The sequence below is a fragment of the Clavelina lepadiformis genome, chromosome 6 (genome assembly GCF_947623445.1).
Source record: "Clavelina lepadiformis chromosome 6, kaClaLepa1.1, whole genome shotgun sequence".
NCBI lineage: Eukaryota > Metazoa > Chordata > Ascidiacea > Aplousobranchia > Clavelinidae > Clavelina > Clavelina lepadiformis.
The window spans coordinates 49,968-77,935 of record NC_135245.1 but is presented as its reverse complement, the minus strand read 5'-3'; the positions used below and the strand labels follow the sequence as shown (position 1 = coordinate 77,935).

Genomic DNA, 27,968 nt, shown 5'->3' with positions numbered 1-27,968 from the left:
TCTGCAACAAAGTAACGTTATCACTGTACCAACTTTAGTGAAAGGGCAACCAGTCAAACCATTACATAAATTTGTCTGTTACAAAGTTTTTATACATCACAAGTACTGTACAAGCGCAGTGCACCAGAACACAAATGTTGAAATTAAACAGAATGAATGACTTCACATGCAACAAATTTGTTTCTAAAAGGCAATAAAATGCATTTCTTGATTGAAGAAGTAACCTTGATCGCCTCATAGCGCTTACTAATTTCGCTTACCTCATATATTCCAACTAAATTCGAAGAAACAGGATTCGTAAAAAAAGCATTCGTATTTTTGTACCTTTTAACAATAAAGTACATTCCACCCTCACATTGTATAATATTGAAAACTCTGTAAACGGTAGATGAGATACAAATTGTGGAATCAGCAATGGAATTACGCTTTATAGAGCAATTGCTATGGGGTAGTTGAACATCACAAAAATGCAACAGACATGACCTTTCAAACTGAGGAGTAATTACACCTGTTTCTACACATGGAGTTAATTCACAAGTAATGTTGCTACGTAAGCATTTTGATGTAAACAAACAATTTTCATTGTCATGAAAAGCATGTTTTGCAACTTGTTGCAGTGGTTTGAAACCAGATCTTACACAGTTTTTAAGCACTCCTAAATAACTTTCAAATGGAAAACTATTTACATTTTCAAGAGACCCATACAACACATAATCATCAACGAGGTGTAGCAAACTATGAACATTATCAGATACAAAACTTTTCCCATATAACGTTGCAGATTCGCTTACAAATTCGCGCAAAAGATTTGAACAAACTTGCAAGTGTTGAGGACTAGTGTTTTGATATAACAGAAAACGCATCGCAACAGTCAACTTTAAAAAGTGAAAGTATCTTGATTGCGATAAAACGTTCTCATCATGTAGCATAACACAACCCACGTATAACATAAACAACCTATATTCCGAAGCTTTCCAATATGGCAAATCAGAAACAGGTCGCAATTTCCTATTAAACTCCATAGGAATGAAAGGCTTCATCTGAACCACTTTCATGCTAATTCTTGCAATAGCATCAGAAGAAAGTTTAGCTTTACGTTGTCTGCAAGTTAATTAATGCAAACGATTATTTAGGCTACTGATTTTAAAGTTTCTCAAGTATTATCTGTAAATAAATTTAAACCAAAAATTTATAGCTTAGGCCTATACAGTACTCACAATAACATGCAGCTTGTTTACCTTCGCACACCTTTCCACCAAGTCATAAGCCTCTTTGTGACACCAAGGCAGGAGAGGTGCATATAATCCAGCACAAAATGCGAAACCATATCTACTCCAAAATCAGTTAATGCTGAATGCCCTTTGTGATGTTCTGGATCACTTTGCAGCACAAAATCAACATCACTTCGTCGTATACAATTAGTATTTACAAAACAAACCCGGCCTTCAATGTATTCTCCATGGACAGTGCATCGTTCACAGCTATTATAGCCAGTGTGAGATTTTATAGCTTTAAACGATGATCTTGCTGGTGCATCACAGACAAATATACCACGATTGGCTAAATGATAAGACAATCCTTTGGTAGTTACTGGGGTGTTTTCAAGGAACCTTAAGTCATCCATCAGAGCTTTTAAAAATACATCTGCCGAAGGCATTTCACGATTAGGTGATTGCTCGGAACAATAAATGCCTGCACACAAGGGTCTCATTGGTACTTTATAAAGAGAAATTAAAATAGGATACAACTTGTAATTCGGAGAAGATTTAAATAGTGGTAAACCATCAATATTTATAATGAGATGATAAACTGTTTGATGGTTGACATTTGAAGACAAGATATCTTGAAGACCCTTTTTCCAGTTAGAAAGATGCACATAGCTTCCTCCAGCCATTGTTTCATATTGCAACCGTGGTGGTGGTAATAAAGTTTTATATGAGCACGGTAAACTATTATTTACATTGCGTAACTGGTGAAGAAGCCTGGTGACTGCAGCATTTGGCACATTTTTCTCCAATATTACCCAATTAATAATTGCTTGACGCATAGTTACATTTTCGGAAATCTGCGCTGAAGGAGAGTCAACTTTTTCATTTGGGTGAAAGCTTGTAGTTTCAATGAAATCACAACCTTCGTTACTAGTGTCAGTTGAAATTGAGCTACAGCTAGCAGACTCGTCACTTGAAGAGGTTAAGTCATTTACGCTGCTATCTGCAGAAGTTGAAACACAACTGACAGACTCAACACATGAAGAAGTCGTTTCATTCTCAACAAAATTAGGAACGCAACCGACAGATTTATTACTTAAAGATGAAGACATGCTATTTTCGATATTTGGTTCATTTTGACATTGTTTATCTTTTTCGCAAATCTTTCGTCGTTTCCACTTTTGCTGTCTTGACAACTCTTCATAACGTTTATAAAATATTCGAGAAGATCGTTTCTTAGGCATAATTATCTCAAGCTTAGTTACTGAAAAAGGAATAAACATAAGCTGTATTCTGTAAGACTGCTGATGGAGACATTCTGTAAGACTGCTGACGCTAACTAATATTGGCAAACAAGTCACGGCTTATCAGATCTAGGCTAAGAACAGGAATTCAAGACAAAGAAAAGGAATTCCCATGAGGCTACATTTCGTAAAAAAAGCGCGGAATAAATCAATGCCACGCGATTGGTCAAGGGGAAGGACCTCATTGGTAGAACTATGGGTAGAGTGATGACGTAGAAACTCTTCGGCGTAAAGAGAACAACTATAAAGGTTTGCGATTTGGTCGCCATTTTGAAAATGAGTATTGTGTACGAGCTGTTGAAAGCGTGGCAGTGAGTTAGGTTTTATAACTACAAATGATTCCAAAAGTAACACTTTTTGCGTTTTTGCATAAAATTTTGAAAATGTACATTCCATCTTATAATAATGATTTATAATTAAGTGAACCGGTTAATTATTCTACTTGCGCCTTGCATTTTATCGCTACTTATTGTAATATCGCACTACCACAATTATCATTACAATACAGTGTCTACTGTGTGATCATTATCACATTATACAATTTTCACACCTACAATGTTGGTAATGAATAATCATCTATAGTCCCAATACAATTAATTGTTTCCAATTACCTGGTAGGCCTACAGTGACATGCAGAAATAAGGCCTTTCAAGTTTGGTGAAAGGATACGTAAATAACAATACAATACTTTTGATAAAACGTACATAAAAAATTTCGATTTTTATACCAATATTATGCAAGAAATTCTTACTTGAGGCAAGGTTTGGAAAAGTACCATGAACCATCGATGGGCTGTTTATGATAAACTAGGATATATGTAAGATTATGTAGCTCTTTCTTACGAACAAACATAATACACACATAATCTGTTATAATCAGACATAAGTGATCAAATGGCCATACATAATCTGGTATAATTTCCGACTGGGGCGTTGTTTTTAGGCAACGCACATTTTGCTTCATAATGGTCCTATTTTATGTCGCTTATATTAATATTAATCACAGTGATTTCGGTCAATTTTAAAGCATCTGGATGAACTAATTTGTCGACTAACAATGCCGACTAATTCTTGCTGTGTATCTCTTGGCATCTCAATCGACTTTGCCATAGCACAGTGTCAAAAAGTTTGGATTGGTCTGGATCAATTATTAAAGCTTTGTATAAAGATGGCGGCCTCTTGTCTTTGACATTACAATTTTTAACATTTCCTCATAAACTGAAATTATTTACGGATCGTTTTTGAAAGGGTTTTATAATGTCTTGCCACCAACCTTCACTGCAATTGCCCTCGTGTGGTTTCGGTTTCAATAAGACAAGAGGTGCCCGCCCCACCTGCCAGTCTCACAATGAACCAATCACAATTATGTTTCCAGCTTTAACAAGCGATGAGTAGGAAGCTCGAAATGACAAGGTTGGCCAATCCTGTGTTTGGCGGGATGTTGAGGCGGTCGAGCCGGCAGAGCAGTTTAAGTTTTGTTCCTGACCTTCTTATGCAGCCAATTATTCCGGTAATCGCCAAGTTAAGACGAAAACGTTGTAGAAGGAATTCTCTCCCCGCAAACTTGCAGCAAAGATCTTGGATTAAACGGGTGAACTTTGTTTATATATAACCTTCATTTTTTATTTTCTGTTTACTTTGTTTTATTTAAACAATAACGAAACGGTAACGCAATTTTTGCCTTAATCAATTTATCTTATTATTATTTCATGTGGATTGCAACTGTGGCAGCTATCTTAATTTAATTCATAGATAAACGGAAATAATTGGAACAAATCTCTATAATTAGATGGGATCCGGTGACAGTTGAAAGTGTTACCTTGGGTTGAAATCGGACCAGTTGAAAACATTGTCATTTTGTAAATTTCCATCTCGATTAAAAATAGTGGCAGATGATCGAGTTTATTTTCCACAGCGGTTAAACTTTTCTTTGAGAAAAAACAGAACCTAATTTGCAAAATCTTGTTTAGATTCGACTTGATTATTTTCGTTCTTGCTGGAAAGTGCGTGTGCATTATTAATAGGTCCGCATTTTAGGTTTCAACCTAATTGCCATACCGCTTAGGTCTACTTCATGCGTGAAGGAATTTTAGAGAAAAAGGCCGCATGAAAGCAGGGTTGCCAGATTTTGCAGAGCAATATATACCAAATATCAAAAAATTATATACCAAATGTATACCAAACGAATCTGCAAAAAAAAACCAAATTTATACCAAACAGATCTGAAAAAGCAAATGAAACGTTAATGTAAAAACACTTTTTACACACACACCAACTTTAGGAGTAATTTTTGAAAGCTATCTAACTTACAGAAAAACGTTACTTTGACTGTTTAATTCATAATATGACTAGTTTTATTGATTAGTGACTATTGTTAACGCAAAACACTGCAGATCAGTTCTAGCCCACATAAATTGGTTCTGGATTAGCATTAGTTTCATCATCTGCAAAGTTTGCAATAAGGTGCATCTCCTCCATCACTAGATTTAGAGATCCAAGGAAATTCATGAGACCATTCTGAACGAAATTTTCGTTGACCATCATAACGTGGTTTCCATTTCCTTGATGCCATTATTATTCAATTTTGAATTAATCGTATAACGCCTTATAAACCAACTAAATTTAGCGCCCAGCTACCGTTTTCTCAAGACGGCTGAGAACAGTGAGTGACAGTCAGCACTCAGCAGTTCAGTTTCAGTAAATTCAGTCCTACACTCTACTGTTAGTCTGTTACTGCAGGGTTGCCAGATTGTAAAGTAAATCTGTGATAGAAATTCAGAAACAGTTTTTTTAATTTCAAAAATATACCAAGAATATACCAGTTTTCCAAAATATACCAAACGAAAAAATCGCATACCAAACAGGTTTGAAATATTCCAGATTTCTGGAATTTGGTATATAAATATACCAGTTGGCAACCCTGCATGAAAGTCGAGGCTTGTTGTTAACCTCCCGCATATTAAGAAAACCTGACAATATGTAAAGTCTGTGTTCTGGCTCATTTAAAACTCTGCGTAGAGAAGTTATCAAACGCATTTCTCCGCTTCTATTTCACGAGAACTTCCTGTTTTGGGCGAAAAGTCAGTTGAACGTATTTAGACCAATCTTCAGGTCATGTTTGTTTGCGATGAGTTTGAAGAGTTTGCGTTTAAAGTATGCTTTGTTATGCCAATGTGTGGGTTTAGTTTCTCGATGAGGGAATTATCAGAAGAAATATTGTTCCAATTACTTTGAGCAGACTCGAGTCCCAGCATTTTACTTTATTTACATTAAGTATTGGCAGATATTTTTCTTAAAAAGGAAAAAAGGGAATTTCATCCAGTTCTTATTCATCAGTTATTATCGTTTATGACGAGATAGCCTATTAGATGTCTATGTTGTTGCAAGGTTTTAGCAAAACGATCAAAACCATGTTTTAAGCAAGAAGCGATCCGTCAGAGCCGCTTGATCAGGTTCAAGCGATGTTTACTCGAGTTGACGCACTATGGTTTGTTTTAAACGTCTGTGTTAGATCGAAGAAGAGTTAATCATTGTATAAGTAGAAGCGCTTCGCTTCATTTGTTACTTGAGCAAAGTTGGTGGAAAAAGCGAAGTTTTCTTCAACATTTTTTAACACTTCTGGAGCTTACTAAACGGGTCTGATTTGACAAATTTATATTAAAATGAAAAATCCATCGAACTAAAAATCATCTAACTCTTTTGTTTACCGCACACATACCTTCGACCAACATACAGTAAACTCATTGCTTGTGTAAGCCTTGGGTTGGGTTCTTTATGACTCTCGCGTTGCTGTTGATGCATGAAGGCTATTGTGTGATTGTACGCGGCTGAGTGAACGTTTGAATTCTCAAACTGATTTTCGTTGTTGTGCTTCTGGCATGCAAGGAATGATTGCCATGATCTATAGAATCAAATTATTCGGGCTATTTAAGTTTCTTTGCGGTTGTTTGAGCTTGCTCCGCTAAACGTCCCATCCAAGTAGCTTAATAGCAATTGGACATTTTGCAATGCTTTATTATTAGGACAAAAAAGTGTTTGATAATGTTTGGTTTCCAAAAGTTTTTAAAAGCTATCCATCCCTTGTTGTTGTGAAACCTGAGACAAACACCACGATAAACTGTTTTCAAAGTTGCTTTATCCTGCTTGGCAGAACCTTGCTTACGTCAGAGAGAAAGAGTATTCTATGCTTGAACGAGCAAAATAGTTTAGTTAAGAGATCAAGAAGTCACACCGAGGTTAACGAAAAGGCGTTTAAGGTTAAGCGATGCGTAGTGAGCAAAATTTGACGATTGTTAACCCACGAAGTCAGTTTTTATGCGCAGTGTCACTCACTAATGTGGTCAAACCCTTGAAGAAAAAATTGCCTCAATAACTCTGAGAAAGATTGTTAAGACTAAAATCCGACTAAAGTCTAAAATTGTTTTAAATAGCTCAGTCGCGTTTCGATATTTTTTTGTCTGCTTTTGACCTCAGTCTAGATCCCGACGCTGAATGCATCGGTGGCCGAATAAACAGCTTTCCACGCCCGCTGATAAATATTAGTTGCTCGTGGCATGAATTGGTGACAGGACATTTGACTTCATATCGCAATGCAATGTCAGGTCTGTGCCATGGTAATGTGTCTAATAAGGTCTGGTGAGAGAAAGTGAATTGTTTTAGTTGAACCAGCGCTGAATCAAGCGGGAAGCAAGTTTATCACGTGATGGTAGGCCTGTTAATAATTTTGATTACTAACAAGCTTAAGTGATTAAGAAGCAAAATTTTAATTTTTATTTTCCTATGAAGCAATCGACTTCGTCGAAATGCGGATGCAGGAGGAGCACGAACCTGAACTTCGGAGGTTGGAGCCGCTCTCCTCCTTCGCAACCCGGGACACAACATTTCATGCAAAGGTTGTCTTTCACACAGACATCTTATAAAGTGTTCTACTGGCTATTGTGGTTTCGCAATCTGACTGAGGAAATTCTTTGCAACCTAAACCCGGCGAAGATTCGTCATCACTCGAGCGACGGTTACCGAGCTTGCTGATGTGCAAGTTCTGATTTTTACTTTTTTATTTTTTACATAAGTTGACACTGCCCGATTTTGGAACTGCCCATCGGGTCCACTGAACAGAAGCAAGTGTCATGAATGCCTTGCCCAAGTATATTACAACGGTATAGCGTCACCTGGTATCGAACTCGGACTGCGTTTCTACGGGCTAGGCACCTCGACCGCTCCCATGTTAAAGCGCAACTTTCTTTTTAGAAACCGATCGCAACGAAGCAAGAACCGGATTTACCTCGAGAATCGACCGAAGCTATTGAGGTGGTTCGCGCGCATCCAGTCAATGATCCACGAAAACCCGGGCATCCGGCCAAGTATTTGTGCGGTCATCACTGGATTCGTCATAATCGTCTTCACACTCATAGTTTTTGCAATACCGTTCGTAAGACGCTACCTCTCGTCATGGGTAACCCTGGGTCTTGTCGCTACTGGGACGATTGTCGTCATCGGTGGCGTTTTGGGAGCTCTGAAGTTCATCTTTTTGCCCAAGATGTTTCACAAGAAACGTTTGCAGCAAAAAATTGCAAAAAAACGCGACAAAAAATTTTCAGTCGGCGACAAAAAGGGTGTTTCTCTGAAAAATGACTGGTCACAGAACGAAGCAACACAAGTGGTAGGGGACTTCACTCAAAACTAATCATCAAATCTGGGAGCCTTAGCATAAAAGGTCACAGCTCAGACAAAAGACAGACGAAATTCTTTTCGCCTCTAAGCGACTCTGGGAATCCCCTTCCTCTCATCAAAACATCACCTGTTCACGTGACCCGCGAGAAGAGTCCTCTCTGCTGCTCGCTGCCAAATCTTTACGCAACGCCTTCCTTCGACGTCGATTATAATGCGGAGATCGAAGCTGATGCCCCGGAGCATGAACTGGTCCATGTTCCCCGCTCACAAGCGTCAAGACCGGACCATCGCCTGCATTCCCTTATATACGAGCGATGCACGAGTGACTCCTCACAAGACGATACAAAGGGCAACGACTTTGCAAAGTCATTTGCTGGGGAAAAAGCAAATGATTTATTTGATGTTTATCTTAGCTGTCGTTTGAGTTGACTGTTGTCAATGCCAGTGGTTCCCAACCTTTCTACACCAGAGGTAAAGATTTTTAAAAAATGGTCACGGGCCGGCAACATACGATTGTAGTGAATAGAACAGATATTTTTAATCTTTATGTTAACCAAATTTGTCGTTGCGTAACATAACGCAAGATTTTGGCATTAGCTATGTTTTTAAGAGGGAAAATTAGAACTAAATGGCAATCAAATCAACTCAAACAACAAAATGTCAATCGATTTTCATGCAAAATCAATGTTAGTGGGAAATTTGTATTACAAAACTTTTTGCAACCTAGACGCAGTTTATGACGAAACAATCATATATGGCACAAAATCTAAGGCATTCTAAGTCCAAGATTAGCTTTTATTATAAAACATTTTTGCTGTTTTAACGATGACGAGATATGCCAGTTATAAGGTACCTGTACCAATTAAGGCCCACCTAACTCTTTTTTGAAAATAACTCAAGAACCACAAATGAGAATAGACTGAAAAATCGTATTCTATTAGTAAGGGTATATGACTACAAAATGTTAAAACCCCAATACGAGACAACCCACCAAACATTTTTTATAAAGAAATTAAAAATTCCAAAAAATGGGCTAATAACAACAAATATTAACGATTTTGGGCAAACTGACCTTACTGTAAGTTTGATGATTTCATCATAAAACAGTTTTTGGGGTAACGCATTTTGAAGTTGTTATAATTGGTAAAAATAGCTACTTTAGGGTTAAGCGTTTTGAGTTTGTTGTAATTGTAAAAAGTTACTTGGTTAGGGTTGAGACCAGTGGAATTGGCGAGATTTGGAAAATGTTACTTAGGGTTAGGGGTGAAATCGCCCTTAAAATTGACGGTTAGTATGGCAGGAAATGGTGTCTGGACAAGTTCTCTATGGTGGAATTGTTCTCTACCAAATAAATTAAATACAAAACTGGTTTCCAAATGTTCAGGGTTAGGACTTTATGACCGGTCGCATCTCGCAAAATGACTCCATTTAATTGAGGGGTTAGGGTTTAGGAATTTTCGGTGAGCCGTGAATGTCAATTTGCTTCTTTTTTATTAGATGTCTATGCGTTCCCGCCAAACGTGCCCTTTTTCCCGGGAGATGTTCGCGCGAGATGTTACGGCATTCATTTGAGGCAGTCGGTCGTGAAATTGGCAGCGTTTAAGTTTGACGATTAGAATGAAATTGAAAAGGCAGAAAAAATGGTTCAAATACAGCATAGGACAGAATGTCAAGACCTCCGGCAAAACTTATAAAATGGTAGTATGAATTGCTCAAAACTTGAATCGAGGCCGGACGGTCTACGTTTGTCCAAGGTTATATTAGGGGAAGTATCATTGACGTCTCATTGTTTGACGTGATTGTAGCAAGATTGTTTTTAAGCCTGTAATTTATTAGCGACTTCATGAAGAATATTCACGTCATATCTAGCAATCTACGGACTTAATGTTTTCGCCCTCCGTAACATCGCAAGATTGCTCTTTGTAACTTGTCAAACTGGAGCTGCAATTGCGTTTTAAGGCCGCCTGCGAGTTTTTTTCGTACTCATTAATTACGATTGATTGCACGATCGTTTTGTAATCGTTTAATTTAACAGTTTAATCAGAGATTAAACGTTTAGTTTAATAAAATCTTTTAACATGAGGTTAGTCGTTTAACTATTGAAATTCGTTTAACCTGAGACACAAATTACAGGGCGAGCAAGAATAAGAAACAATTTTCCAGTTTTCGAAACGGCAAATATCGTATCCCCAGCACGTGCTGGGTTTAGGAATTTTCGGTGAGCCGTAAATAACAATTTGCTTCGTTTTTATTAGTCAAAGGTCAAAGGTTTTTACATTTCCAAAGTGAACTGGAGGCTTTGTAAAGTCCCTGCCGTGTTTTGCAGGTTTTATTGCAGGATTAGAAAATTTGATATGGCGTCTCCATGCAGAAAGAAGTTGTTTCCAGTTAAAAAAGTTGTTGTCTCTGATGTTGATTGTCCTGTCGACGACAGTGACTTGAACATGGATTTCCAACCTGTAATATTCAGCTCGTCGTCCAATGACGACATGGAAACAATCGTCAGCCCCTCCAAGCTTCCAAAAAGGGTTGGTAGTTTGATTTTTCGTTTTGTAAATTCTGTTGATTAACAAGTTATAAAATGTTGTTATTTTATTTTGCAGCTTGTTAAAAGAAACAAAAGAAAAATCCAAAAAAACATTGAAGATACAAGCCCTGGCTACATTGAATTTCAGAAGCAGAAAATGAGGGCGTGTATGCACGGGTTTACGTAAAAGTTTTCACTTTTTCCTTCACTCTGTTCTTGACACAAATTCATATAGATTTTTTCCTTAAACTGTGTGCCAGTTAACAGAAGAAAAAGTTGAAAAGTTTTTTTTGCAGACCACTTCAAGAAGGCCGTGATTATGCGGTAAAAACAAAATACCTACAACGGTCTAATTTCGGGCAAGCCGCAACAGAAAGTATGGGCGAGGTTGCCCAGGATTTGAGTTCTGCTTATAGGTAAGCCCTTTAACGTTAGCATTCAGGTTGTTTGTTTTTATGTATACGGACGGAATTTGAGTTAAATTCTTACTTTAATTGACAATATTTACATTTTCGGTAAGTTTTTCTACGTCTGCTGTTTTGGTTTTGGCTGTCTTAGGCGACTGTGCGGCCGAAGCCGTAGCAGCGAGAGAAATTGTTGAAAAAGTAATACTGGAAAGAGTCGACAGTAGTCTGTGAGTAACATGACTTGAACTTATGCGGGATTTTACAAATAACCACGTTGTGTGTGAACTGTGATGACTTAAAATGCTTTGTTTTATGATGAAAACGTAAAGAAAAGTATCGAACGGGAATCAGAAGAAGAGATGGAAGAGGCAGCAGGGCAAGAAGTGTCGGAGAGAAAAGAAGACGAGATGGTGGTGGATGATGATGGGTTGATGGTAGATGGCGGGCAATCTGACGGGTTGGAAGGTGAAGCGGAGGAAAGTGCTGCAGAGGAGGTGCAACGGCAGACGCCTCGCCTCAAAATAAAGCCAAATGCTGCAGGTATGGTTTTTATTTAGCTGCCCTGAAAACATTATTTCTGAGTTTATTTTGTGACGTTTTTGTTTTTAAGCATATGCGATAAGATGGTGGTCAATGTTAGTCGTCATTGTACCGAGGTGCATAAAATATCGTATAACGAGCTATCTCGTGAAGGCAAGGACCAATGTCCTTTATGTAATAAGTACGTCAAGTTTCTCGTTAAACACCTGAAAGGTGTAAAACATAAGGATGATGCACGAGCGAAGGAGTTGGTGATGTCGCTCGATAAACGGCGACGTGATAATACAGCAAAGGTAATTGCTTGTCTAGATATGTATGTAGCAATATTTAAAGAGAAGAAGTGCTTCAAGAACATGCTGCGCTTTTAGTTGTATGTGTATTGTAATAAGTATAAACTTATAACACTTATTGTCTGTTCAGTCGCCTGAACCAAAAAGTACCAGTTTTTCCTGGACTGTCTGCCTGCAAAAATTTTCGATTTACCTGCAATCCGTCGACGGAGGAGGAAAACGGGAGGTCGATGCAGAAAAGGAGAAATCTATTCTGCAAAGAATAGTTTCCATCTGCGAATTTGAAGATTTGAAAGCTTTCACCTTGGACACATACCAAGAAAAGCACATTAAAGTAAGCACCTGCGTAGAATTTGCTTCATTTGTGGTTTGTTGCGTTTAATACAGACTATATTATGGCAGTTTCTGGAGGAAAGCAAGTGCAAGCCTTCCACCTTCATATCTCACAATTGCGCACTAGTTGCTTTCATAAAATTCCTAACTATGAGGCATGCGGCAGAGTGCAGCTTTCGATTTCAACCAAGTATGATCAGAATAAAACAATGGAATGAGTTTTACCGGAGACGTCTCCTGAGTGGTATGTTATTGGTTTGTTTAAAGTTTTGTTCAAACTTTGATGTTGCCGAAAATATTTGTGGTTAGGGTTAGGGGTGAAATCGCTTTTAAAATTGAGGGTTAGCATCGTAGGAAATGGTGTCTGGACAAGTTCTCTTTGGTGGAATTGTTCTCTACCAAATAAATTAAATGCAATACCAGTTTCCAAATGTTCAGGGTTAAGACTTAATGACCGGTCGCATCTGGCAAAATGACTCCATTTCATTGAGTGGTTAAGATAAGGGGTGAAATCGCTTTTAAAATTGACGGTTAGCATCGTAGGAAATAGTGTCTGGACAAGTTCTCTTTGGTGTAACCGTTCTCTACCAAATAAATTAAATACAATACCACTTTCCAAATCTTCAGGGTTAGGACTTTTAAAACGCTGGCTGCTGCTTTGCGCTTTTCAGCCGCACCAGTAATTATCTAAAATATCGCTTTAAAAACAATGCAAATCGCACCTGTTGTATTTACGGCTGCATACAGCAACATCCCGGGTTAAACGGCTAAATATTCACGTTGGAGGTAAATTTAATTTATTCTTGATTTACATATTTAAATGAAAGGAACGTAATTCTGTGTTGTCTTATCATAATGCTTCCTGTTTTGTGTCAAGATTATTTTTCAGGGGTCGTAATCACAACAATAAAAAACTGAATATGATATCACTTAGCCTGTAACACTAGCTCGAACTAGGATTGATAACAATGATAAGTGTGACGAAGGAAATGACTGTTAATTTCAACAAGGTCAGATGGGATTAAAGTCACAACTTTAAAACAATAATCAGGAAGTTATTATGTCGCAGTGTTACGCTTCGCCGATTCGATAATAAAAGACGAGATTTTCAAATCTTATTTAACCCGTATATTACAATAATTATAATATCATCACAAAAGTAGAAACGAAACAGCACTTTTCGCAAATCACTTATGGAAGCATGATTCCAATTACGCGTTGTTCGAATCTTGCCGACAACGCGGAATTGAAATCATGTTTTTATAAGTGATTCGAGAAAAGTGCGATTTTATCTATTTGCATTGAACATTAAGCAAAGTTGTCGTGGCCGAGTGGTTAAGACGAGAGACTAGAAGTCTGTTGGGCTCTGCCCACTTAGGTTCGAATTCTGCTGACAACGTGTAATTGGAATCATGCTTCCATAAGTGATTTGCGAAAAATGCTGTTTTGCCTCCATGATTACGCACGACTACGCCGGACTACGCACGACTACGCTCGACTACGCTCGACTACGTTCGACTACGTTCGACTACGCTCGACTACGCTCGACTACGCTCGACTACGCTCGACTACGCTCGACTACGCTCGACTACGCTCGACTACGCTCGACTACGCTCGACTACGCTCGACTACGCACGACTACGCACGACTACGCACGACTACGCACGACTACGCACTACTGCGCACGACTACGCACACCTACGCACGACTACGCTCGACTACGCTCGTCTACGCTCGACTACGCTCGACTACGCACGACTACGCTGTAATACGCACGACTACGCACGACTACGCTGGACTACGCTCGACTACGCACGACTACGCACGACTTCGCACGACTACGCACGACTACACACGACTACGCACGACTGCGCAAGACTGCGCATGACTGCGCACGACTACGCACACCTACGCACGACTACGCACGACTACGGACGACTACGCACGACTACGCACGACTACGCACGACTACGCTCGACTACGCACGACTACGCTCGACTACGCTCGACTAATTGTAGTTAGCGCGCCAACCTAGGTCGGACGAAGATTTTTTGTTGGTCTCTACCCGACCTATAAGCCCGCTGGCCATTCAGCGATTAAATTATCGTTGGTGGGCCGCCAGAAGCATGCTAACGGCTTAACGTCGGCCCTCGAGCAACGTGCTATCTGGTTTTGAATTGCACTAACTGAGAACGTTGAAAAACCGCTAACCCATTTTTACCATATACAAAACTCATAAAATATTTCGCAACAATTTCGTTGTCTTTGCGATTGGTCAATTCCTTGGTGAATTAACACAGCGTCACACAATTCTGAAAAAATGAAAAATTATCAAACATTATCAGCACTAAATTACCTAATATCATGGTTTAGTTTTTCGATGTATAATTTCTACGTATAATCTGCAGAAACAGCAATGAATAGCCATAGATTTCTTTTATATAATAATAATATTTGTTATATATAATAAATAATATATCTAAGTGTCTTGAGGTACCAAAGCAAAAAATTAATTTCATTCGCATTGCGTTCGTAATTTTTGTAAGTTATAATTCGCACGGGTACAAATATGCACGAAGTAACAATTACCAAATGTACCTCGCAACTTATACGGGTATCAAATTGTACGAAGTAACAATTACCAAATGTATCTCGCAACATATACGGGTATCAAATTGCACGAAGTAACAATTACCAAATGTATCTCGCAACTTATACGGGTATTAAGTTGCACGATGTAAAAATTACCAAATGTATCTCGCAACTTATATGGGTATCAAATTGCACGAAGTAACAATTACCGAATGTATCTCGCAACTTATACGGGTATCAAATTGCACGAAGTAACAATTACCAAATGTATCTCGCAACATATATGGGTATCAAATTGCACGAAGTAACAATTACCAAATGTATCTCGCAACATATACGGGTATTAAATTGCACGAAGTAACTATTACCAAATGTATCTCGCAACATATACGGGTATCAAATTGCACGAAGTAACAATTACCAAATGTATCTCGCAACTTATACAGGAATCAAATTGTACGAAGTAACAATTACATTCATACAATATTTGTTGAATGGTTTGGTATCGAAATACTCTACAATACAACTACCCTGAAGCTATAACTTTTGTGCGTTTTATGCTATTAGTGCCAATTATTGCAGTATAGCGCAGCTGCAATTCATTTATTACGCATTGACACATTTCTAGAAATTTTTCTTGTTACACCGCGCCCCCACTGTGCGGAAAACCAGCTGACGTTGAGAAGAGAACGAAAGAGAATAGTTAGTCATTTTATTGGTGCGTTAATGAGTAATACGCTTCAATGCGGAGAGAAAGCAAAATTATATAAACATCACAATATCTCAAAAATTACAACATACAACTTTATCAAACAAATATGGACAGATAGCTGAACATTTTTTATGGAAAGTCACCAAATTTCAGTTTTCTACAGCAAACAATGCAACTGTACGCCACGTTATGCTATGACTGTGTGCGGGAGAAGCAATAGTCGATTCGATAAAGTGTTTTCGATTAAGTGTTAGGGCATTTTGCAGTTCGGCAGCGTACGATCTTATAGTCTTATTGTCTGCCGTACCACGCTCCCAATACGGTCACGTCTCCTTGCTCTTATCGAATCCAAATCTTAGCCAAAGTCTGAGTCTCGTATGAATAAAGGATAAGGAAATAATCTACGAAATGCAAGTAAAGGTAACATTTTTCGTGGTTTGACAAACCAATAAGTCTTAACACCAAGACTAGGACGTTAGGACGTCGAAATTAGGACGTCGAATTGGCCAACTTGATTTGAAACAGTTTAAAACGCCGTGGAAAATTTTAATTTTCGTATTTTCCTTATTTTAAGCCGTACAATTACGTCGCTCTGTCTGTAGTAGTTTTTTGTGTCTCAAAGACGGATGATAGCGGTTAAATTCATTTAAAAGCACAGGTTTCGTTTCTTGGTAATGGCGTGCAATAGGAGGTTGAAATTGAAATCGCCACATTCTCTTATCTAAAAAATATCCTTGCCAAACTCTGAGCCACGTCTGAGTAAAGGATAAGGAAATAATCTACAAAGTGCACTTAAGTAAACATTTTTCGCGGTATGACAAACCAATAAGTTTTAACCCCAAGACTATAAATTAGGACGTCGATTTGGCCCATTGGAAAGGGTTAGAGGTGAAATGGCACTAAACATTGAGGGTTAGTATTGTAGGAAGTGGTGTCTGGACAAGTTCTCTATGGTGGAATTGTTCTCTACTAAATAAATTAAATAAAATACTGGTTTCCAAGTTTTCAGGGTTAGGTCTTATTGACCGGTCGCATCTGGGAAAATGACTCCATTTAATTGAGGGGTTAGGGTTAGGGGTGAAATCGCTTTTAAAATTGAGGGTTAACATTGTAGGAAATGGTTTCTGGACAAGTTCTCTATGGTGGAATTGTTCTCTACCAAATAAATTAAATAAAATACCGGTTTCTAAATATTCAGGGTTAGGACTTATTGACCAGCGGCATCTGGCAAAATGACTCCATTTCATAGAAGGGTTAGGGTTAGGGGTGAAAGCGCACATTAAAGTTGAGGTTTTGCATCGTAGGAAGGAGTGTATGGAAAAGTTGTTCATCGTGGAGCTGTTCTTTACGATCTAAAATAAATGCAATAACGGTTATTATATTTGTAGGGTTAGATCCTAATGACCGGTCGCATCTGGCAAAATGACTCCATTTAATTGAGGGGTTAAGGTTAGGGGTGAAATCGCTTTTAAAATTGAGGTTTAGCATCGTAGGAAATGGTGTCTGGACAAGTTCTTTATGGTGGAATTGTTCTCTACCAAATAAATTAAATACAATACCGGTTCCTAAATGTTCAGGGTTGGGACTTATTGACCAGCGGCATCTGGCAAAATGACTCCATTTCATAGAGGGGTTAGGGTTAGGGTTGAAAGCGCCCTTAAAAGTGAGGGTTAGTATCGTAGGAAATGGTGTCTGGATAAGTTCTCCATCGTGAAACTGTATTTTTGGTTATTAGCAGTGCCATATCGACCGAAATGGTACACGAACTTTTTTAATAGTGCTCGGCTTTTTCTGATCGTCTGAGCTGTCGATTTGCATGACGGAGCTGAAGCTCTACTACGCGCGACTAGGCTCTACTACGCTCTACTACGCGCGACTACGCGCGACTACGCACGACCACGCACGACTACGCCCGACTACGCCCGACTACGCCCGACTACGCCCGACTACGCCCGACTACGCCCGACTACGCCCGACTACGCCCGAATACGCTAAACTAGAAAATAGATTTTGTCTGTTTGCATTGCACATTAAGCAAAATTGTCGTGCACTTGTCTGGCTTCTACTTGCGGTTCTTTACTTAAAACACGTTTTTAATCAAAATTATTGCAAATTGTTTCTTTACTATCCACAAAATTAAAATTGCAAAAGTTAAACGCTGTGCAATACAATAGCCCTTTTCGAGTTTCCCAGTTAAATTTCAAATTTGGAGTAGTGATTTGCAAGTTAATCTGGAAATGGCTACAAAATGCGTAGCCATTTTCTAGATACCATACTTTTTAGCAATTTGATACCCGTATACGATGCGAGATACATTTGGTAATTGTTACTTCGTGCAATTTGATACCCGTATACGATGCGAGATACATTTGGTAATTTTTACTTCGTGCAATTTGATACTTGTATACGTTGCGAGATACATTTGGTAATAGTTACATCGTGCATATTTGTATAATTCGCATGGGTACAAACGTAAGTTTTGTAAGTTATAATTCGCACGGGTACAAATAGGCACGAAGTAACTATTACCAAATGTATCTCGCAACTTATACTGGTATCAAATTGCACGAAGTAACAATTACCAAATGTATCTCGCAACGTATACGGGTATCAAATTGCACGAAGTAAAAATTACCAAATGTATCAATTACCTAATAGTTAGTGGCGGAAAAAGGTGAAAATGTTTCTTTTGCAGCTCAGTTCAAGAGGGCCGCGATTATTCAATTAAAGATAAAGACCTACAGAGGTCTAATTTCGCCTAAAGCACAATCGAAAGTATGGGCGAGGTTGGCCAGGAATTACCTCTTGATTATAAGTAAGCCACTTAATGTTAGCATTCAAATTTTTTTTTTTTTTATGTTTAGAAACCGAATTTGAGTTGCATTTTTATTTTTTTTAATATTTTTTACATTAATTGGTAAGTTGTTCCATGTCTGCTGTTTTAAGAGCCTCGCCGACTCAACGTCCGAAGTCGTGGCTGCCCAAGATATAGTGGCTTCAGTAATGCTAGAACGCATCGACAGTTAGTCTGTGAGTAACATGGCTTGAACTTATGCGAGATTTTAAAAATTACCATGCTCTATGTAAATTGTGATGACTTAAAATGCTTTGTTTTATGATGAAAGCGAAAAGAAAAGTATCGAACGGGAATCAGAAGAAGAGATGGAAGAGGCAGCAGGGCAAGAAGTGTCGGAGAGAAAAGAAGACGAGATGGTGGTGGATGAAAGGGAATTTGACGGGTTAGAAGGTGAAGCGGAGGATAGTGGTGCAGACGAGGTGCCGGGGAAGAAGCGTCAGCACAGAAGAAAGGCAAAATACTGCAGGTATGGTTTTTACTTAGCTGCCCTGAAAACATTATTTCCTAGTTTATTTTGTGACTTTTATGTTTTTAAGCATATGCGAAAAAAATGGTGATGAATGTTGGTCGTCATTGCAGAGACGTTCATAAAATGTCATACAATGAGCTGTCTGGTGAAGGGAAGAAAAAGTGCCCCTTATGCGATAAATATGTAAAGCATCTGGTGAAACACCTGAAAGGTGCGAAACATGATAAGGATGGCACACAAGTGAAGGAGCTAGTAATGTCACTTGATAAACGGCGACGTGATAATACAGCAAAGGTAATTGCTTGTCTAGATATGTATGTAGCAATATTTAAAGAGAAGAAGTGCTTCACGAACATGCTGCGCTTTTAGTTGTATGTGTATTGGTATAACACTTATTGTCTGTTCAGTCGCCTGGACCGAAAAGTCCGTTTTTCCTGGACTGCCTGCTTCAGAAATCTCTCGCTTTATTTGCAATCCGTCGACGGAGGGGGAAAACGCTTGGTCGATGCGGAAAAGCAGAACTCTATTCTGCAAAGAATAATTTCTAACTGCAGTTTTGAGGATTTGCACGCTTTCAGCTTGGACACATACATAGAAAAGCACGTTAAAGTAAGTACCTGCGTAGAATTTGCTATATTTGTGATTTGTTGCGTTTAATACAGACTACATTGGCAGTTGCTTGAGAAAGGCAAGTGCAAGCCTTCAACCTTCATTGCGCACAATGCCGCAATAGTTGCATTCATAAAATTCTTAACTATGAGGCATGCGGCAGAATGCAGCTTTGATTATCAACCAACCATAATACGTATCAAGCAGTGGAACGAGTTTTACCGGAAACGTCACCAGGAGCGGTATGTTATTGGTTTGTTTAAAGTTTTGTTCAAACTTTGATGTTGCCGAAAATATTTGTAGACGCCACGAAATCAGGGAGAGGGATAGAAGGAATGCAATTCGGACCGACGATGTTAACAAAGTGCTTCATTCAAGATATGTTATGAGATGGTTTCAAGAAATGCAACGTAAGTAGTGTGACGCAAAACCCGTAAAGCGGGTTTACAGTAAAGCCTTTTTCCATTAGGGTTAGCATCGTAGGAAATGGTGTCTGGACAAGTTCTTTATGGTGGAATTGATCACTACCAAATAAATTAAAAACAATACCGGTTCCTAAATGTTCAGGGTTAGGACTTATTGACCAGCGGCATCTGGCAAAATGACTCCATTTCATAGAGGAGTTTGGGTTAGGGGTGAAAGCGCCCTTAAAAGTGAGGGTTAGTATCGTAGGAAATGGTGTCTGGATAAGTTCTCAATCGTGAAACTGTATTTTTGGTTATTAACAATGCCATATCGACCGAAATAGTACGCGAACCTTTTTAATGGTGCTCGGCTTTTTCTGATCGTCTGAGTTGTCGATTTGCATGACGGAGCTGAAAGCTGACGTCAGAACGCTCCACAACGATAGACTATGCTTACCTATGCTCTACTACGCTCCACTAAGCTAGACTACGCTCGACTACGCTCTACTACGCTCTACTACGCTCTACTACGCTCTACTACGCTCTACTACGCTCTACTACGCTCTACTACGCTCTACTACGCTCTACTACGCTCTACTACGCTCTACTACGCTCGACTACGCTCGACTACGCTCGACTACGCTCGACTACGCTCGACTACGCTAGACTACGTCCGACTACGCCCGACTACGCCCAACTACGCCCGACTACGCCCGGCTACGCCCGACTACGCCCGACTACGCCCGACTACGCCCGACTACGCCCGACTACGCCCGAATACGCTAAACTAGACAATAGATTTTGTCTATTTGCATTGCACATTAAGCACAATTGTCGTACACTTGTCTGGCTTCATCTTGCGGTTCTTTACCTAAAACACTTTTTTAATCAAAATTATTGCAATTTGTTTCTTTACTACCCACAAAATTAAAATTGCAAAAGTTAAACGCTGTGCAATACAATAGCCCTTTTCGAGTTTCCCAGTTAAATTTCAAATTTGGAGTAGTGATTTGCAAGTTAATCTGGACATGGCTACAAAATGCGTAGCCATTTTCCAGATACCATACTTTTTGGCAATTTGATACCCGTATACGATGCGAGATACATTTGGTAATTTTTACTTCGTGCAATTTAATACCCGCAACGTTGCGAGATATATTTGGTAATAGTTACTTCGTGCCTATTTGTAGCCGTGCGAAATATAACTTACAAAACTTACGTTTGTACCCGTGCTAATTATAACTAACCCTAACCTTATTTATAAAGTGGTTACACTCAGTAGGCATTTGTTAACCCTATTTAGCAAATGGTTACAATCAGGTCGCATCTGGCAAAATGATTCCAATTAATTGAGGGCTAGGGTTAGAGGTGAAACCGCCTATAAAATTGAGGGTTAGTATCGTAGGAAATGGTGTCTGGACAAGTTCTCTAAGGTGGAATTGTTCTCTACCAAATAAATTAAATACAATACCGGTTTCCAAATTTTCAGGGTTAAGACTTAATGACCACTCGCATCTGGCAAAATGACTCCATTTAATTGAGGAGTTAGGGTTAAAGGTGAAAGAGCGTTTAAAATTGAGGGTTAGCATCGTAGGAAATGATGTCTGGACAAGTTCTCTATGGTGGTAATGTTCTCTACCAAATAAATTAAATAAAATACCGGTTTCTAAATCTTCAGGGTTAGGACTTATTGACCAATAGCATTTGGCAAAATGACTCCATTTCATAGAGGGGTTAGGGTTAGGGTGAAAGCGCGTATTGAAGTTAAGGTTTTGCAACGTAGGAAGGAGCGTATGGAAAAGTTGTTCATCTTGGAGCTGTTCTTTACGATCTAAAATAAATACAATACCGATTTCTAAATTTGTAGAGTTACAAACTACTGTCCGGTCGCATCTGGAAAAATGATTCCAATTAATTGAGGGGCTAGGGTTAGAGGTGTAAGCGCCCTTAACATTGAGGGTTAGTATCGTAGGAAATGTTGTCTGGACAAGTTCTCTATGGTGGAATTGATCTCTACCAAATAAATTAAAGAAAATACCGGTTTCCAAATTTTCAGGGTTAGGAATTAATGACCACTCGCATCTGGCAAAATAATTCCATTTAATTGAGGGGTTAGGGTTAGGGGTGAAATCGCTTTTAAAATTGAGGGTTAGCATCGTAGGAAATGGTGTCTGGATAAGTTCCCCATCGTGAAACTGTATTTTTGGTTATTAGCAATGCCATATCGACCGAAATGGTACGCGAACCTTTTTAATGGTGCTCTGCTTTTTCTGATCGTCTGAGCTGTCGATTTGCATGACGTAGCTGAAAGCTGACGTCTGAACGCTCCACCACGCAAGACTATGCTTAACTACGCTATATTACGCTATATTACGCTATACTACGCTCCACTACGCTCGACTACGCTACACTACGCTCGACTACGCTCGACTACGCTCGACTACGCTCTACTACGCTCTACTACGCTCTACTACGCTCTACTACGCTCTACTACGCTCTACTACGCTCTACTACGCTCTACGTATACTGGTTTTAAGTTGCACGATGTAAAAATTACCAAATGTATCTCGCAACTTATACGGGTATCAAATTGCACGAAGTAACAATTACCAAATGTATCTCGCAACTTATACGGGTATCAAGTTGCACGAAGTAACAATTACCAAATGTATCTCGCAACTTATACTGGTATCAAATTGCACGAAGTAACAATTACCAAATGTATCTCGCAACCTATACGGGTATCAAATTGCACGAAGTAACAATTACCAAATGTATCTCGCAACTTATACGGGTATCAAATTGCACGAAGTAACAATTACCAAATGTATCTCGCAACTTATACGGGTATCAAATTGCACGAAGTAACAATTACCAAAAGTATCACGCAACGTATACGGGTATCAAATTGCACGAAGTAACAATTACCAAATGTATCTCGCAACTTATACGGGTATCAAATTGCACGAAGTAACAATTACCAAATGCATCTTGCAACTTATACGGGTATCAAATTGCATGAAGTAACAATTAATAAATGTATCTCGCAACTTATACTGGTATCAAATTGCACGAAGTAACAATTACCAAATGTATTTCGCAACTTATACTGGTATCAAATTGCACGAAGTAACAATTACCAAATGTATCTCGCAACCTATACGGGTATCAAATTGCACGAAGTAACAATTACCAAATGTATCTCGCAACTTATACGGGTATCAAATTGCACGAAGTAACAATTACCAAATGTATCTCGCAACTTATACGGGTATCAAATTGCACGAAGTAACAATTACCAAATGTATCTCGCAACTTATACGGGTATCAACTTGCACGAAGTAACAATTACCAAATGTATCTCGCAACTTATACGGGTATCAAATTGCACGAAGTAACAATTACCAAATGTATCTCGCAACTTATACGGGTATCAAATTGCACGAAGTAACAATTACCAAATGTATCTCGCAACTTATACGGGTATCAAATTGCACGAAGTAACAATTACCAAATGTATCTCGCAATCTATACGGGTATCAAATTGCACGAAGTAACAATTACCAAATGTATCTCGCAACTTATACGGGTATCAAATTGCACGAAGTAACAATTACCAAATGTATCTCGCAACTTATACGGGTATTAATTTGCACGAAGTAACTAGTACCAAATGTATCTCGCAACATATACGGGTATCAAATTGCACGAAGTAACAATTACCAAATGTATCTCGCAACTTATACGGGTATCAAATTGCACGAAGTAACAATTACTAAATGTATCTTGCAACTTATACGGGTATCAAATTGCACGAAGTAACAATTACCAAATGTATCTCGCAACTTATACGGGTATCAAATTGCACGAAGTAACAATTACCAAATGTATCTCGCAACTTATACGGGTATCAAATTGCACGAAGTAACAATTACCAAATGTATCTCGCAACGTATATGGGTATCAAATTGCAACATAAAATCTTCGTCGGACCTAGGTCTGCGCGCTAACTACAATCTTACACGATTCGACGTTGGGCCTACCAACAATCACTAACACACAGCCTTTTTACGCGTTACGAATTTGAAACAGTAAACACAATATTTTACTGCAATAAAACGCTTTCACCACTTGACGCAGATGAATCGAAGTTCAAAAAATAGACTTGTCTGGCTTCATCTTGCGGTTCTTTACCTAAAACACTTTTTTAATCAAAATTATTGCAATTTGTTTCTTTACTATCCACAAAATTAAAATTGCAAAAGTTAAACGCTGTGCAATACAATAGCCTTTCGCGAGTTGCCCAGTTAAGTTTCTAATTTGGAGTAGTGATTTGCAAGTTAATCTGGAAATGGCTACAAAATGCGTAGCCATTTTCCAGATACCATACTTTTTGGCAATTTGATACCCGTATACGATGCGAGATATATTTGGTAATAGTTACTTCTTGCCTAACACTGAACACAGTCGATCACAGGCTAATGTGTCACAAACATATGTTGCCTAAATGGAACAATGCAATGAAGTTTTTATGCTTGTCAAGGGTAAAGCACACAGTGAAAAGCCAATATGTCTCGTCGAAACCAATATTTCATCTGTGCTTTCTGAATTTATAGTTTAAAAAGTTGATCGCTTGAAAACGACCAGGGTGTAATTGACATTTATTTTACACCATTGTCGAAAATGGTTAATTTGTAACATAGTTAACGGGTGTTTCTGCTTTGCTGTATTGTCAAGAAAACGTTCCTCAATGAGCTTGATTGAGGCGCGAGTACCTGGTGTGATAGCTCTGGACAAGAAATCTGCTGCTTGATTGTCCTGCGTAGAAAGTAGGATCAGTTTTGGGTTATATTGCGATATATAAAGCAAATGTCAATATTGACGCGGCGACAAATGTGTTTGTTTGCCCGATACAATTGCATTGTAAAGAGGTAAGTTTTCCACTCTTAAGGTAAAATTACGACCTTCCAAAAAATAAATAAAAATGTTTGTGTCAATCCAAACAAGCACACCGTCTAGCTCAGTAATCATCGCTCGAGAGGTGAACAACGACGGCCGATTTTATAATAAAAAAAATATTAATAATAAATTTGTATATTCCTTACGTTTCAGGCATAGTCTTGTCTTGTAAATTGACTTTTTCACTCACTTCGATACGAGAAAAAAGTTTTCCAAGGGGTTGTGTAAGTTACAAAGACAGTCTTTCACATCAAACATTCTCATCAAAAAATGTCAACACTTTCCGCATTTTAAGATTAACTTAAATCAGTTTACTGAAAACAATCTAAAACAAAAAAAATTTAGCAACTTAAAAATGCTATTTATGGAGTTCCCGCCGCCAAGCAAACTTTTTTTTTTTGCTCTGGATGTGTTCTCTTCTCGCAGTCAGCTGATTTTACAGGCAATTAAGCATAGCGGGAAGGCGGGGTAACAAAGAAAAACTTCTAGAAATGTATTACTTGAAGAAATACTTAATTTACACGAAATGCACTTTCTTTAGTATTACAATTATGATGTACACAGGAAGCTAATTGATTTTTCTACTAACCTGTAAAAATCCGATCAGTTTACGACGCATAGTTTTCTAGTAATTTACGATTGAAAATGTGTGTACGGGGTCCTAGTTTTTTAGCCTAGTTTTTTAGTAAATTTTAGTAAACTCGAGTCTGGTTAGGATAAGGTTAATTGAAGAGAAAACTTAGAGTGGGGCATAAATTAACTAACTAACTCACAACTAACTCAGCCAAGACAAGTTTTCAAACTGAAAAAAAATTTCGAGTTTCTCCGTTTTGAAAGTGCAACTGTTCCACGTACTGCGACCGTGGCCAATCACGCCTTCCCCGGTCAATATAACTGCAATATTCGCGTCTTCTTTGTGACTTCATTGTGGTCTGTCATGCGTGATGCCGCACGTGGTCTGTCATGCCGCACAATGGAGTTGGCGACGTGTGACGACCTCACGACCTCAGCGCAGTTGGAAAGTAACAAGTCAATAGTTACCTTTATACTGTTTCCAGAATGGACGCGAAGCTACAGAATCAATGGAAACATCCGAATCGGCAACGGCTGCATTATGGGTCCGCGAAGGTTTACCCTTCGCGCGTTTCCAGATTTATGTCGAATTTTCCCACCAAACACGCGAGCGATCGTTTTCGCGCCCAGGGATAACTTCGCTGCTCCTTGAGGTCGTGGGAAAAGAGCTATTACGGGGAGATTGCTTAAATTAAGTAATAAAGTGCACCAGCACGCGATTTCTGTAAGAGAACATGCGACGTTTCGTTCTCGAAATAAAATCGTCACATCCGGCGCGTCCCCGAACGAAATGAGCTGGTAAGAAGTGGGTGGGCGTCGTAAAATTTCACTCAAATTTCAACTCTGCTACTGACGTCATCCCACATACAACTGAGCGGACCTATTAAAATGGGTTCTAATTCGTGGTATTCAGTGATTTTTAAACAAATGATGAGTTTATCTACAACTGTTTTCTCACGACTTTGTAACAAAGACAAAAGCTTTAGTTTTGTCTTAATTTAATACACTTATGCGTAATGTGCCTTATCAGTTATCAGTAACAGTTAGCTCAAATTTATTGAGTGGCAAAAACTTGTATTGAACACATTTACTCGTGATGCGTTTTAATAAAAGACTCCTACTAATTAATCTTTTAACTCTGCGGCTCGCAATTTTAAGAGCTTAGTTACCTCTGCTCTAAATATTTTCAGAGAATTTCACTGGAAGTTTAGAAAAAAAATTGACCAAACCTGCTCAAAAGCATTGCATTATATATGTTTTCTAACTTTAAATGTTTTAACCATTAAGTTTCAATCATGAATGGCTAAAGCTATATTAATGGTTTCATATTCTGTTATGATCAGAGATTAGGAAAATTATCATGCAAGACTATGAAGCCAATGGAATAAAGGGGGGGAATAGGGGAGTCCATTAATAGTTTTCTGCAAATTTACGGCCTAATGGTTCAATGCCGGAATATATCAGAGTTGTAACGAAACTAAATTGTTGAATTTTTAGTGTTTTACTTCATCTGAGTAAAACTTCGACAAAATGAAGTTCACAAATGTATTGTACTTCATCCTACATTGAGTTCAATAAACTTTTGCTTAAATGTTGCAGTTTGTTAAACTTTCATATAAACCAGGTTGAAATTGGCTTAGAACGAAACTTAACTTTTGCACTGCTTCGAAGACAATTTTAATTTTTCGTTCTGGCAGCGCACACGCAATGCGTAAGCTTTGTGACTTGTACTGCGCTTTGTTACGAAACAATGAAACCAACCATTCTCAATTTAAGCATTAACACGTGGCTGTCAATACACAGACATTAACATTTGCACTGTTTTAGTTTCATTTAAGGCTAAGCGTTGCGTTAAGATGATGCCGTAATATGTGAAGAAGTTTACGAAACAAACAAGTTGAAAAAGACGACAATAATAAAGAAAGCTCTGCTGACGCAATCGCTGTGACAACACCAAAAAAATAAAGAAGTTCTGCATGCACTTCATACAATTCGCCAACGACTACAGTTTGAAGGGGCGGACATGGCCACATTTGTGCGCTTAAAAACACAAATGCAAGAAAGCATGTTTTCATCTTTTGCGTGCTTGAATGAATGAATGACCGCTACACACAATAAAAGTTAGTGTTTTGCGTGTTGACGTCTTTACACGTGACCAGCGTCGCACGTCAAGTAAGAAAATTAGTGGAATTTGCACTTTCTCATAAACGCATAATTCGTTTAATCGCATAAAAAGGCTTGGAAAATTGACTATGCAATTGTTATGTTTTGCTTATCTCACTCTTAGAATTCCAGGCATATGTTCTATTTAAAAGCAGTTAAGTTAAGTTTGTCTTCACACAGCTCATCTCAGGACCACCACTACAAAACTGTCAACTACTTGTCGGACACACGTCGATAAAAAGACACATGTGCTTAATTAACCATGGAAACGCGCAATCGGCCGCAAGGGACAAACGTAACAGATACAGGGCAAAACAAGTGTAGCACAATCAACCGGATTCGACTGTATATG

The 27,968-nt window shown here is 38.6% G+C and overlaps 2 protein-coding genes and 1 long non-coding RNA gene across 5 annotated transcripts; 2 read left to right on the top strand and 1 right to left on the bottom strand.

The window, feature by feature from the left end:
• Positions 1-3,253, bottom strand: LOC143463205 (uncharacterized). 2 transcript variants are annotated; one of them, XM_076961614.1, is made up of 2 exons: positions 1,239-3,253; positions 1-1,101 (listed from the first exon to the last, which is right to left on the bottom strand). In XM_076961614.1, exons 1-2 carry the CDS (start codon positions 2,489-2,491, stop codon positions 144-146), a joined length of 2,211 nt encoding a protein of 736 aa, XP_076817729.1. In that variant the 5' UTR covers positions 2,492-3,253; the 3' UTR covers positions 1-143. The 2 variants fall into 2 exon arrangements, with proteins under 2 accessions (XP_076817729.1, XP_076817730.1); XM_076961615.1 differs by having other exon boundaries at positions 973-1,101; positions 1,218-3,253.
• Positions 3,254-6,642: 3,389 nt separating this feature from the next.
• On the top strand, positions 6,643-8,643 carry LOC143462880 (uncharacterized). The gene is made up of 3 exons (XM_076961185.1): positions 6,643-7,216; positions 7,297-7,403; positions 7,759-8,643. The coding sequence occupies exons 1-3, from the start codon at positions 7,214-7,216 to the stop codon at positions 8,192-8,194; spliced, it is 546 nt and encodes a 181-aa protein (XP_076817300.1). The 5' UTR covers positions 6,643-7,213; the 3' UTR covers positions 8,195-8,643.
• Positions 8,644-18,538: 9,895 nt separating this feature from the next.
• Positions 18,539-19,082, top strand: LOC143463419 (uncharacterized). Of its 2 annotated transcripts, XR_013118305.1 has the most exons (3): positions 18,539-18,612; positions 18,708-18,905; positions 18,976-19,082. It is a non-coding gene; the product is annotated as an uncharacterized LOC143463419 (long non-coding RNA). The 2 variants fall into 2 exon arrangements; XR_013118304.1 differs by lacking the exon at positions 18,539-18,612 and having other exon boundaries at positions 18,680-18,905.
• The last annotated feature ends 8,886 nt before the right edge of the window (positions 19,083-27,968 follow it).